The sequence below is a fragment of the Giraffa tippelskirchi genome, chromosome 7 (assembly GCF_054371585.1).
Source record: "Giraffa tippelskirchi isolate mGirTip1 chromosome 7, T2T-mGirTip1v1.2.pri, whole genome shotgun sequence".
NCBI classification, from domain to species: Eukaryota; Metazoa; Chordata; class Mammalia; order Artiodactyla; family Giraffidae; genus Giraffa; species Giraffa tippelskirchi.
The window spans coordinates 39,245,115-39,257,246 of NC_137281.1; the positions used below are offsets into that span (position 1 = coordinate 39,245,115).

Here is a 12,132-nt window from a genome sequence, read left to right on the forward strand (position 1 = left end):
TTGTTGTTGTTTAGTCACTGTGTCCCGACTCTTTGAGAAAAGGATGGTGCAGGCAAAGGGAACACCCAAGCCCCCTCTTGTGGTGGGGCAGACTGGGAAAGCATCACATGTCCAAGGCATTAAAAGAATGTGAGTGGCTGGAGCCTGGGGCCTATGGGGCTGGACAGATAGGTCCTGCCATGCCAGGCCCAAGGTGACTATATTGCCCCAAGAACAACAGGAAACCACTGAAGGGCAAGACTCCTCCTCAACAAAAATCAAGGCTCTGTTAGCCATGAAGAAGGGGGAAATAGTTAACAATACACAGGCAAGAGAACTTAAAGAAACACCCCCAAACATTGCCTAACTGAAACCAACTATTTCCCCATTCCTCCACTCCTGCAAACAGCATGGCTTTTACTGTTTCTCATCTTAGTGAAAGTCCTCACCATTCATCCAGTAGCTCAAGTCAAAATTTAGGCTTCATCCATGACACAGCCCTTGTCTTCATCCCCATATCTAATCCATGGGCAAGTCCTGTCCATCCACCTCTTAAGTATCTGAACTCATTCACTTCTCCATCTTCACCATCAAATTCATGCAGCTGTCTCTGGCTCAACTACTGCAACGTTTTCCCAAGTGCTCTCATGACCCCACAGTCTGTTCTCCAGGCAAAGCTGTTGTTGTTTAATGACTCAGTCAGGTCCAATTCTGCAACCCCATGGGCTGTATCCCGCCAGGCTCCACTGTCCATGGAATTTTCCAGGCAAGAATACTGGAGTGGGTTGCCATTTCCTTCTCCATGGGCCTTCTCAAAATACAAACCAATCATGTCACTCCTCTGCCTAAAGGCCAGGGATCCAGGGTAAATCTTGCTGAGGCCCTAGCCAATCATGGCAGACTCATTCCACTTGACCTTGATTGGTTTCGTTGTGGGCAGACACCCGTGCGTGACTTGTTTCTGATCACTGAAACATGAGCATTGCTTCTGGGGAGCTTCTGGGAAAGGTACCTTTGCTCTGTGAAAGAGATCTCTGGAAGAAACAGATGCTCTCTGTTTTGCTAGCCATTGTCACACCTGGGTGTGTCTAAGGAACCATTTCAGGCACTGGAAGGAAAGCAGTGCCTAAAGTCCAGACTGCCACCGCTGGACCCTGCCCTCCCATATGAGGCAAATCTCCTTGCTCTGCAAGTTGATTTGAGTTGGATTTTTTGGCATGTGCAGCTGTAAGGATTCTGATACGTATCTGAAGCATCCAGTGCCAAATGGATGCTGAAGCTCAGTGGAGAGGTCTGAGCTGGAGAAATACATGTGAGTCCTTGGTGAAGCTTAGGGAAGAGATGAGATTGTCAAGGAGGAGGGTAGAAGGTGGGATCAGAAAAAAGTTTAGGAAAGAATGATGAGACTGCCAAGAAGTTGAGGAGGGATTGGGTCAGAGAGGTGCCGAGGGAGATCACCTATGGCCAAGAGAAAGGACTTCCTGCTTATCTTCCTCTTTATATTGACTGGGACTAATAGTAAGGGCATTACAACATTCCCGAGTGTGTTTTAACTGGACAAACAGAAGTGGCTCAGGAATGTTTTCACCAGAGGAGGAAGTTGGATTTCAGAACCAACCCTTGGGATTAGGAGCGTTTGGCTGTCTGCCATTTAACAAGGAGGTCATTTTACCAGAATGTGAAAGGCCACCAAAAACTGAACATAACAGCCAGATCAGAGAATATTTCTCCTCTTCTGAGTGTAAGATACCGAGTTAGGTGGGGATTGGAAGGGCACCCCAAGAGGAGGCACCATTGTAAGAAAAGCCTCAGAGGTGTGAAAGCCAAGGGCAACCGCCACAGAATGAGGCCGGAGAGAAACGTGGGAAATGAGATGGGAATATGGGAATGAGGCCAGCACAGGGTGTGCCTGGTGAACCAGGCTGCGTTTAGACTTTATTCCGTCTGAAACGACTCCCGTGAAAGGCTTCTAAGTTAGATGTGGTGAAGATATTCCAGATCACCTTTGTTAAGTAAAAAAAAAAAAAAAAAAAATGTAAAAATCAGAGGACCGGGAGCTTCGTTACCGTGAAAGAGGTTCGCAAACTTCAAGGCGTACCAGAATCGCCAGAGGAACTTAACGACAAATGTAAACTCCTGGTACTCATCGCCCCTCGGATTCGGATTTTACAGGTCAGGTCCGATAGGTACACTTTTAAAAAGCCCTTCTGGCAGCTAGGCTACTGCCAAGGGGTGACTTGGAAGTTTAGTCCCATTTTCTGTACCTATGCGCTCCTCCACTCTTTGACACAGAAAACGGACATTTCTCAAGGATACACCAAACGTTCTCCCAGGTTCTCCCAACCTGACAGAGGCCCCAGCCCCTCCCACTGCGGGCCGGCCAGACCCGAGTGAGCCCGACGTGGCGGTCTCCGGCCTGGCGGCGCAGCCGGAGACCAAGGGACGAGCAAGGGCGGGCACCGGGGCGGTCGGGCGGCGGCCGGCCCCGCCCCCAGGCTCCTTGTTCGGGACTCCGGCCGCGCGACCCTACCCACCCCTGACTCAGGCTTGGGAAACCCGCAGTCACTGCCCTCCCGACTGGCAGTGGCGGCCACGCACAGGCCCGTGGGCGGGTCTCCATGGTGACTGGCGGACGCTGTGACCAATTATGTCCGGGCGCTTGTCTCCGCCCCATCCCCCCTTCCCCCCTAAAGACAACAAGCCCTCCCCCGCAGGGACCGATACTTCCGTGACTGACGTTTCTCTCCGGGCGCTGTTACGTAAGGGGAGGGTCAAGCGCGGCCCCACCCGAGCCAAGCAGATTTGATTGGCAGGACCTAGAGCCACCGCCCTAACGCCCCCGGAAGAACGTCTTTGACCGACAGGTATAGGAACCACTCTGCGCCGCGAGGCTGGGCGGAAGTATCCAGGCCCTGGGGCTGGGGCTGCGGGGCGGAGCCGGAGGCCGAGAACAGGGCCGGGCGGGGCGGGGAGTAGGCAGGGGCCGGGCTGGCGGTGCGGCCAGAGATGCTGTGGGACTGCGACGGCGCTCGGCCGCTGGGAGCACTGCATTGAGAACACCGAGGTGAGGTGCGCTGCCAGGCTGTGGTAGGTGCGCGAGGGCCGTGGAGTCCTCACAGCCGGGCCGCCGGCGTCCTCAGGCCCGGCGTTTGTGTGCTCTGCCGGGGGTTCTAGGCTGTAGCGACGGCGGCCGCGCTGGGACACGGGGGCGGGGCCGGGCACCTGTCCGTGTTAGCAGGCACCTGCTGCGCCGGCGGCCGCAGACCCCGGGGCCTGGCACTGGAGGCTGACCGGGAGCCGGGCCGGGCCGGCCTGGGGAGAGGAGGCGGGCCGGGCCGGCTCGTCCCGTCCGGGGCCTTCTCTCGTTGCCCGGCTCCGTCCCTGCTTCCAGCTTGAGGGTAGCGTCCGAGGACCGCAGTCCCCTCACCCGAGGGTCTCGCGGGCCCGGGGCCGGCCTCGAGCTAATAGCGAGGTCAGGGTTTGGCTCCTGCCTTGCATCATCCCGAGACAGGTTTGTCCAGATTCCCTACGTGCGCGGAGATGGGTTTACGCCCCGGGCAAGGGTGCCCGTCCCGGCTGTCCACAGAGATCCGGGGCCGAGGCAGTTTTCATCTTTTCCCCGGGTCCTGCTCTGTCACCTCTTAACCTGTGATATAAGTCTCTTCGGGGTGATGTGCCTGTTTAGGCATAGTAGGTAAGCACCGCCCGTCTCAAGTTCTGGCTCAGTACACGTGCGGATAATTCCTATAGGGCTAAGCTACGACTTCTCAGCTGTATAATATTAAGAGACAGTCTTTTGTTGTTTGTACGACCAGATCAGCAGAAATTTTAAAATTGTTTCGGAATGACTAGGACTTGTCCTGTGTTTTCTTCCATCTATGTCACATCTGTTGGAAGAATGCTGTACCTGCCCTGTAGACATCTATTAAATGATGTAGTTACTCCTGAAAAGCGTGCTGCAGTTTCTCTAGGTCATTATGTCGTTGCTGGAAACAAAGGCAGCAGTAGACAATACCTCCTTCTTAAAGACAGGAGGAACCTGGGGGTAAGTTTGATTAATATTTGATTCTTAAAGGCAAAGTCATAGAATTACGAGGTATTAGACTTGGAAGGGACCTTACAGGTTAGTAATACACCCCAGTCAATTTACATGGTGGTGAGCACTGTGTCCCAGGGGAACAGGATTCCCTTGTCAAATTAGGTCTGACCTAGATGACAGTTGGGTGCTGCCCATTACTCTGGATCTGAAAACCATGTTGTTTTTATTTGCGCCAAACAGGAGTATTTACCCCAAACAGGAGTATTTACCCCCACTACATTTTTGGTGTCCCAGCCATTTTGGCTTGTATAATAGTCACCAGGTTTGCAGAGAGCTCTCAGCAATAAGTTGCTGTTTACTGGGTTTAAGTCATCAGGTAAGTGGAAGAACCAGAATCCTCATTCCTTTGATTTAATTATTGGGTGGCACTTATCTTGGAGAGCAGAACAGCAGTAATGGGCACTGGCAAGATAAGAGACCCACCTGTGTATGTTTTATGGGCTCGGCAGAAAACAAATATTTGCTGATGGGGACATTTGGCACATCCTACTCTAATGACTTGCTTATAAATTTGGTAAAATACTGTTTAAGCTCTGACCCGTTTCACCTTCAGCCTTTTGATTGGTGCAAGTAGGAATTGAGCAGAGCTCTGCTTTAAACATGACCGAGCCTGGGGGTAATGTCACCAGAGCAGACAAGCTGCTGTCCTTACAGCTCCACTTGCTGCTTTTCCCTTGTATTGTTAGTAAATGACCCACTGATTTTGTGACCTTTAAGACAGGGTTTGTTATCCACTTCATGGAGCTTTGGTGGAAGATGTGTGTTTGTGAAAGGTCTCTGGCTCCTGTCTCTTGGATTTGTACATATATTACTTGGCAATTCCTTAAATGCATAATCCTGCTGTTTCCACACTTGAAGCAGTTGAAAAGATCGGGTTTTTCTGTGTGTGTATGTGGATGGTTCCAACAGGATCCAGGTTTCTCTCTCTGCCTCTCATGCTTTGTTTTTGGTTGCTAGTTTTACTGGAGAGACTCATTCTATATTTAAGACACTTGTTTAAGACACGCTTAAATCAACTCCCTTGGATCTTCAATTCCCATAACCCTGAGACCTGTGACAGACCTTTTGTGTCTGTGGGTACAGTGCATTCTGAACCTGGCTTTCCCAGCAGTCAAATGCCTAGATATTCTGCTAGTAGCAACTGTTTAGTCCATATCTTCTGCACTGCTGGCACCAGAGCTGAACTGTGTCACTGAATATTCTGAATCCTGGCCAAAGACTCAGTACACAGATTCCTGTCGGCATTTAAAGATGGGAAAGAAATTGGAGTCAGAAGAGGGAGGGGGTGTAGAAGGAAACTATTTCTGAAGACTTTCTCCCCTAGGTTTTTATAACTGCATATTATATAACATTCTATTGTATTTCTGTTTAGAGGTTCAGATTTAGCTCTTAACTATTTCAGAAGTCTTAACTGTTGGTATCAGTATGTTTCTCTGTTTTCCCATCTCATTTTAAGGTGAACTGAATTCTGAGGACAGAAGAATTTGATGACACAGACCACTGAATTTCTTTGTTTGGAGCACACGTTATGAACCCTTTCTGGAGCATGTCTACAAGCTCTGTACGCAAAGTAGGTATAGTTGATGAACTTAGGGAGGAAACCCATTTGTGTCAAAACAGAGGCCAGAATAATCCATATTAAGGTTGCCTGTTGTCTTAGCAGAATTAACTTTGGTTTTCTAGTTTAGGTTTTACTTTTGAGAAATAATTATTTCATTGATTAAAGTCAGCTTCTGAGACTGATATCACATCTCAGAAACCATTCAGGTAATCAAAATTCTGTTATTTTGACTTAGGTTATATTCACACATGATGAAATTTGTGACACATATTGTAGGTAGTTGTTCTACAAACTTCAAGATTTCATGGTTAGAGAAGTTTTGGGAAAGGCCAGTCTAATGTGGTCAAGTCAGACTTGAGAGCACTGGTTTAATTTATTTAACTAAAATTTGTAAAATAAAATATGTTTTAGGGAAGCTTAAAATATGCAAACAAAAAGAAAATGTCACCCACAATTCCATGTCTAAGAGAATACCCTAGTAATCTTTTTTTTCTGTACCTGATACTGTATACATTTTTAATTCAGGTGATGATACAGCCTTTGGTGGTCCTGGAGCCAAGGAAATACCCGTGGGGTGGTAGTTTAGTCTCTGAATCATTTAGACCTTTGTCTTTGACTAAAAATGACAGTTTATGCTAATGATAGTCCAAATGTGAAAACACACCAGTTAGGGACCAGATCAAAATCAGACCCATGTGAGTGAGAGAAGAGGCTCATCCCTTGTTTCTAACCAAAGTGCTGACATCAGGGAGTGACTAATTTCAGTCATTACACTATTTGTTTTGAGATGCTTAGCACCCAGCTTTCTACATCTACGTGCCAGGGCACCTTTCTAATCTGGTCTAATTGTGTAGTAACCCCTTGCCCTCTTTCTGGGGCCTTGAAGAGAAACCCTTTCTTTCTCTGTTTCACGTGAATCCTGTAAATGTTGGCTTTATTGTCTTTATAGGATACAGCTGATGAATGAGTTTTTTCTAATGGTTTAGTCTTGCATCAGCTTGATTCTGCTGTCTATAATAGCTTGCCCACTCAACAGACTTCTCGATCACGGTGCTAGAAGGTCCCTTTGTAAGAGAGTCATTCCAGCTTTTCGGTCAAGGACTGAAGGACATCACACATAGCCTTGTGATTTAAGAATCATCCTAACAAATGTTCTCACCACTTCATCTTGAATAGCGGTCTGATGGTGAAGAGAAGACATTAACAGGGGATGTGAAAACCAGTCCTCCACGCACTGCTTCAAAGAAACAGCTGCCTTCTATTCCTAAAAATGCTTTGCCTATAACTAAGCCTACATCTCCTGCCCCAGCAACACAGTCAACAAATGGCACGCATGCTTCTTACGGACCTTTCTACCTGGAATACTCCCTTCTTGCAGAATTGTAAGTTCTGAAGCTATCCAGTTAAATTTTGAATGAACCTTAAAGGTGAAGAATGAAATTTATTCTGATGGACTCAGTAAAGAGCAGCCATTTAATCTTGACGGTCAAACCCATCCCCCTTCAGTATGAGCCTTAACGTGTATAGGATGGAATCTATTGCTGGCAATGTAATCTTTCTTCACCAAGGCCTCAGTGGTGTTATATAAATATCTGCTTCTAAAAGTAACAGTTCTTACTGAGAGCTTGGGTAAGTAAGATTCAAAGACAAATATGTGCTTAAATTTCCATGTCTGTTTTGAAAAGGAAGAGAAGGGAGAAACTGAGATTTATTAAGCATCCAGGAACTTAATTTTGGTCTACCTTTATATGAGGTGGGGAATTCACCCCTGAAGAGGTTGTTGTAGAGGGCAGGACAGTGGGAGGGTGGCGATCTTTTTTGGGTCAGACGCCGCTGGAGGCTGGTGCTCCATTCTGGCGATCACCCTTAAGAGGCATCCTGACAGACTGAGAGGCTAATCCCAGGAGGCGGAGGTCAGGAAGCCTGACCTGAGGAGTCAACAACTGAAGGAACAGGAACCTCTAACTTGGAGAAAACTTAGAAAGTACTTGTTAAAGCTGTCTTCATATATTTGAAGGCACATCAATTAGAAAGAGGATTTGAGTTATTCTGTAGGACCCTCAAAGGCAGAAGTAGGCAGTTGGGAAGTTGTAAAAGATCTGGACTCCATGTAAGAACTTGACTAGTCACAGAAGTCACAAATTGGACTGAGGTTGTACCTATCCATAGATTGTGAGGAGATGGGCACCTCTGCATAGTCTGGTAGTGATGAAACAGTGCTTGGCCCATCAGAGGGGCTTAAGCAATGAGTGCAGATGGCATTTTATTTGGTCATTTGTTACATGGGCAGCAAGTTTGGAGAATTAATTCTGAATTTCAGTCATTTAAAAATGCCTTTGCCCATGAAGCTGTTTTAAAAGCATCTTCCAGTGCTCCCTTTCTTTACTAATGTTGAAATGGTCAGAGGGTCTGAGGCCCCAGTGTGAATGGCTGAGCATGAGCTGGTAACTTTATAATGGACGCCTGTGTTTGAGGCGAGGCAGTGAGTTGGACAGGCTTCTATTGTAGTGTTAAATCTGCTGTATTAGGCCACAAAATCTGCCTTTCTGGCAAACCTCTGTGGGAGATACATCTGCCATCCATGCTGCTGTTGATGCACTGAATTTCAGTGATTTAAAAATGGAATAACTACTTTAAAATGATTGAAAAATAAGTGTGGTAGCAAATAGGTAATAAAATGTCAACTGAGGACTAATAAATTACTTCTCAGTAAAACTGAGGATTGGCAGGTTAATGTGTTTTAAGGCCCTCAGTTCTTTCAAGGTCTGGTCACAGCGTTACTTGTGTAGGCTCACGGCTCAGCTGCAGGGAACAGAGCAGAATGACCAGGTCCCAGAAGAGCCGGTGCAGCCTGTCTTCCCTTGTTTCAGCTCCCGCCGGCTCCCACGCTGAGGCCTGCAGAGTTCAAGGGCCTGAGGTGGGGGTGAATTCAGGAGCAGAGTACAGTCAGATGCTGCCTGTTCACACTTAAAATGACCCCCAAGTGAGGGAAATTCCATGGAATTTTAATGTCTTAATTACCTAAGATTGTACCTTCAAAGAGCTTTTGAATGTGTATGGGTAAGATCTATTGTCCATGGTCACAAAAGCAATAACCTTACAAATAACTCTCACTGACCTAAAACTTGATGTCCAGCATTAACTACACAGATTGGCTTCCAAGATGGTGTTTTGGGGAAGCTGATTTCTGGGAGGAAAACTTAACTGTGAATCTCGGCTTGGCTTTCATTTCTAAATCTGGGGCCCTTTTCTGGCTGTGCTCCTCTGTGCCCATATATTATGAAGCCAGTAGACAGACAGCAGTTAGGGCCAGGTGAGAGATTGTGATGACTCCGTCTGTGTGGTCAGGGCATCGGCTGCCCTTTGAGGGACTGTTCCTTCTTTAAAAAATGTGGGTGGTTTGGTCTGTGTGTGTCATTTACTTTCCTGCAGTCTCACTATTCCGCTGCTTCTGTTTCAGTACCTTGGTTGTGAAGCAGAAGTTACCAGGTGTCTATGTGCAGCCATCTTACCGATCTGCATTAAGTAAGAAGCATTCGCTCTTTTTATAGCATGTTTGATTCCTCTGACGCAAACTTAGCCCTTAACTGTTTCTGTTTTGTCCTGCAGTGTGGTTTGGAGTAATATTCATACGGCATGGACTTTATCAAGATGGCGTATTTAAGTTTACAGTTTACATCCCTGATAACTACCCAGATGGTGACTGTCCAGTAAGTTGGGGATACACTCCGGCTTCATTACTTGGTCAGTGAGGAGGGCTTAACGGGGCTTTCAAGATGTCTTGGTTCTTTTCTGGACCGAATAACTTTTATGATTTCAGTTTCCCAGAATGTTCTGTCTAATGTGTAGTCCTTTGAGGGGATTTTTTTTTTTTTTTGCTTTGTTCCATCTTTTGCCATGCTGGCTTCTGCCTTCAGCTTTGCTTGTTTCTCTGCGCAGGGTGTGCCTGTGAGGCTGGAAGCTGTGGTATAGCACTTGCCACGTGAGTGGCGATTGTTATGCTGTGGTGGAGGAGAGTGACTTTCCCTCTGCTTCATTGCAAAATTTACAGGAAAATGGTGAAAGTACTCAAGTGTCCCTCTCAAGGCAGCTTTTGACTTTAAGTGACAAGACTGCTTTGTCCTGAAGCTCCTTTTACAACTTCTGTGTGGGGGTTTAACAAGCTCCACTGCTTCCATTAAAGGCAGTGTCTTTCTCACTGTAGCGTTTGGTGTTCGATATTCCCGTCTTTCACCCGCTAGTGGATCCCACCTCAGGTGAACTGGATGTGAAGAGAGCATTTGCAAAATGGAGGTTAGTAAACAAAGAACTTCATGTGGTGATGTAAGCCAGCAAGGGGAAGCCTTAGTCACCCCGCTGTGTTTCCCTTTAGGCGGAACCATAATCACATTTGGCAAGTACTGATGTACGCAAGGAGAGTCTTCTACAAGATTGATACAGCAAGCCCCCTAAACCCAGAGGCTGCAGTACTGTATGTTACTCTGCTGTGTCATTTAAGATACATTTGAAAAGACAGCGAAGAAGATCATGTTGGTAACCTTTTGATTAAAACTTTTGACACAGGTACGAGAAAGATATTCAGCTTTTTAAAAGTAAAGTGGTTGACAGCGTTAAGGTGTGCACTGCTCGCTTGTTTGACCAACCTAAAATAGAAGACCCCTATGCAATTAGGTGAGTGGTACATTATCCAGGTAAGCTGCACTTGGCAGTATTGGGCTTCTGTTTTCCAGGTGGCCTTAGAATGGGGATTTAAAAGGAACGTGAGTCATCTGCTAGTCTACAAGCTTTCTAACTTGATTTCTGCTTTACACAGATGACACTGTGCCAGGAGTAAGCTATTCAGTGACTTTGGTTTCTCAGAGATCCTGGTAATGTCCTCACTCAAGTGTCAGGACTTTTCCTTCCAATTGGAGCCCCTCTTAAATGGTCATTACCCCATCAGCCTACAGATTTGGTGAAAGGAGGGAAACTGATCAGTGTGAGTGAACAGTCCGAATCATAGGTTCCCCGAGCACTGTTAGTATGTGTTGGGGAAGAGTGTCTGCAAGAGTGTTGAGAGCCGAAGTGACTGAGCTCTTGGGCAGCAGGGGTGTTGCTGGGAGAGAGGAGCGTACTATAGTGTTCAAGAGCTTGGGCTCTGCAGTTAGACTGGGTGACATTTGCACTTAATTGGCTTTGGTGACCCTGAGCAGTTACTTAATTTTACTGTGCCTTGCTTTCTTCTGTAATAGGACATCAGGGTGGTTGCAAGGCTTACGTGAGCTAACCCAGGAAAAGTGCTAAGGGATAAGTATGTGAGAAAATCTTTAGGTAATGTCTGAAACTTACAGACTGACAACTGATTAAGACTGTTCCTTGTTGAGTTCTGTTTGGGGAACGGGCTTAAAAATGGACGTTAAATTTAGTGAGCCGTTCTTCAGTGTTTCTCTCTTCCTTAAGCTTTTCTCCATGGAATCCTTCTGTCCATGATGAAGCCAGAGAGAAGATGCTGACTCAGAAAGTAAGTAGATGGCCATTTTAGAAGTAGTTAACGTGCTGTTTTGTTTCTAAAGTATCTTCACTGGTGACTACTAAGTGTGTCTACAGTGACTTTTGGGAAGACAGATTGGTACAGTGCTGAAATCTCCTTATCGGTCTGTAATGTCTGTTTTTCATTATGCCTAGAAGAAGCCTGAAGAACAGCACAATAAAAGCGTTCATGTTGCTGGCCTGTCATGGGTAAAGCCTGGCTCAGTACAACCTTTCAGTAAAGAAGAGAAAACAGTAGTGACTTAGGAGCTGGTGAATACGGTGCACCACGCACTTTCCTGCTGGACTTCGGCTCGTAAAGCTGACCAATGGCAAAGGACTGCCTGCAGAGTAAACGTTGTGAACAGTGACTGACGTCAGTGTTGTCCGTGTATGCTTAGGTTCTAACAGCAAGTTCTGGAAACCTCTCTTTACGTAATGCATTACTTCTTTCAGAAGTGTCTTTAAGGTGGTTATCTAGTTCAGTACTCCAAATTATTGGGGACCTTGAAGCTTACGTATTTTTCTGAATATAATGCTAAAGGTAAGTTGCATTCATGTAAACTAATGAAGTAATAAGCAAAGTTCAACACTATGATTTTTTCATTGGTGGTTTCGGTTGTACATATGTTAGGGTACAGAGAGGAAAGGCTAGAGAGAGCAGTTTCCATAGCTTATTAGCACTTTTAAGTGGAGGAGCAGTTGAATGAATGAACCTCAGTCTTCAGCTTACTGTGTTACTGATATACAAACTGCTGTCACTGAGGGACATACTAGGTGAGTGAGTGGGAGGAAACCAGAACACTTGTTCTGAGGTGTTTGTGTTTTTTTTTTTAAGCAAATTACTGTATTTTTATGGCAGGACGGAGAAAAGGTGTTAAAACGGTTTCTAATGAAGTCAGAGATTTAAACGATGAATGACTAGTGTGTTTTGTAGAGACAATAAATCAGTGAATGATTGTTCTTTGTCATTTATGCAGGAAAC

The 12,132-nt window shown here is 46.2% G+C and overlaps 1 protein-coding gene and 1 long non-coding RNA gene across 32 annotated transcripts; one reads left to right on the top strand and one right to left on the bottom strand.

Annotated features, from left to right (window-relative positions):
• The first annotated feature begins 1,082 nt into the window (after nt 1-1,082).
• Nucleotides 1,083-12,106, top strand: AKTIP (AKT interacting protein). 31 transcript variants are annotated; one of them, XM_081514452.1, is made up of 11 exons: nt 1,083-1,291; nt 3,877-4,024; nt 5,535-5,648; nt 6,816-7,021; nt 9,100-9,164; nt 9,249-9,349; nt 9,844-9,932; nt 10,012-10,110; nt 10,203-10,310; nt 11,079-11,139; nt 11,304-12,106. In XM_081514452.1, exons 3-11 carry the CDS (start codon nt 5,607-5,609, stop codon nt 11,412-11,414), a joined length of 882 nt encoding a protein of 293 aa, XP_081370578.1. In that variant the 5' UTR covers nt 1,083-1,291; nt 3,877-4,024; nt 5,535-5,606; the 3' UTR covers nt 11,415-12,106. The 31 variants fall into 31 exon arrangements, with proteins under 31 accessions (XP_081370578.1, XP_081370598.1, XP_081370579.1 ...); XM_081514472.1 differs by having other exon boundaries at nt 11,307-12,106; XM_081514453.1 differs by having other exon boundaries at nt 3,898-4,024.
• LOC145515041 (uncharacterized) lies at nt 1,881-2,558 on the bottom strand. The gene is made up of 2 exons (XR_014060641.1): nt 2,078-2,558; nt 1,881-1,982 (listed from the first exon to the last, which is right to left on the bottom strand). It is a non-coding gene; the product is annotated as an uncharacterized LOC145515041 (long non-coding RNA).
• Nucleotides 12,107-12,132: the final 26 nt, after the last annotated feature.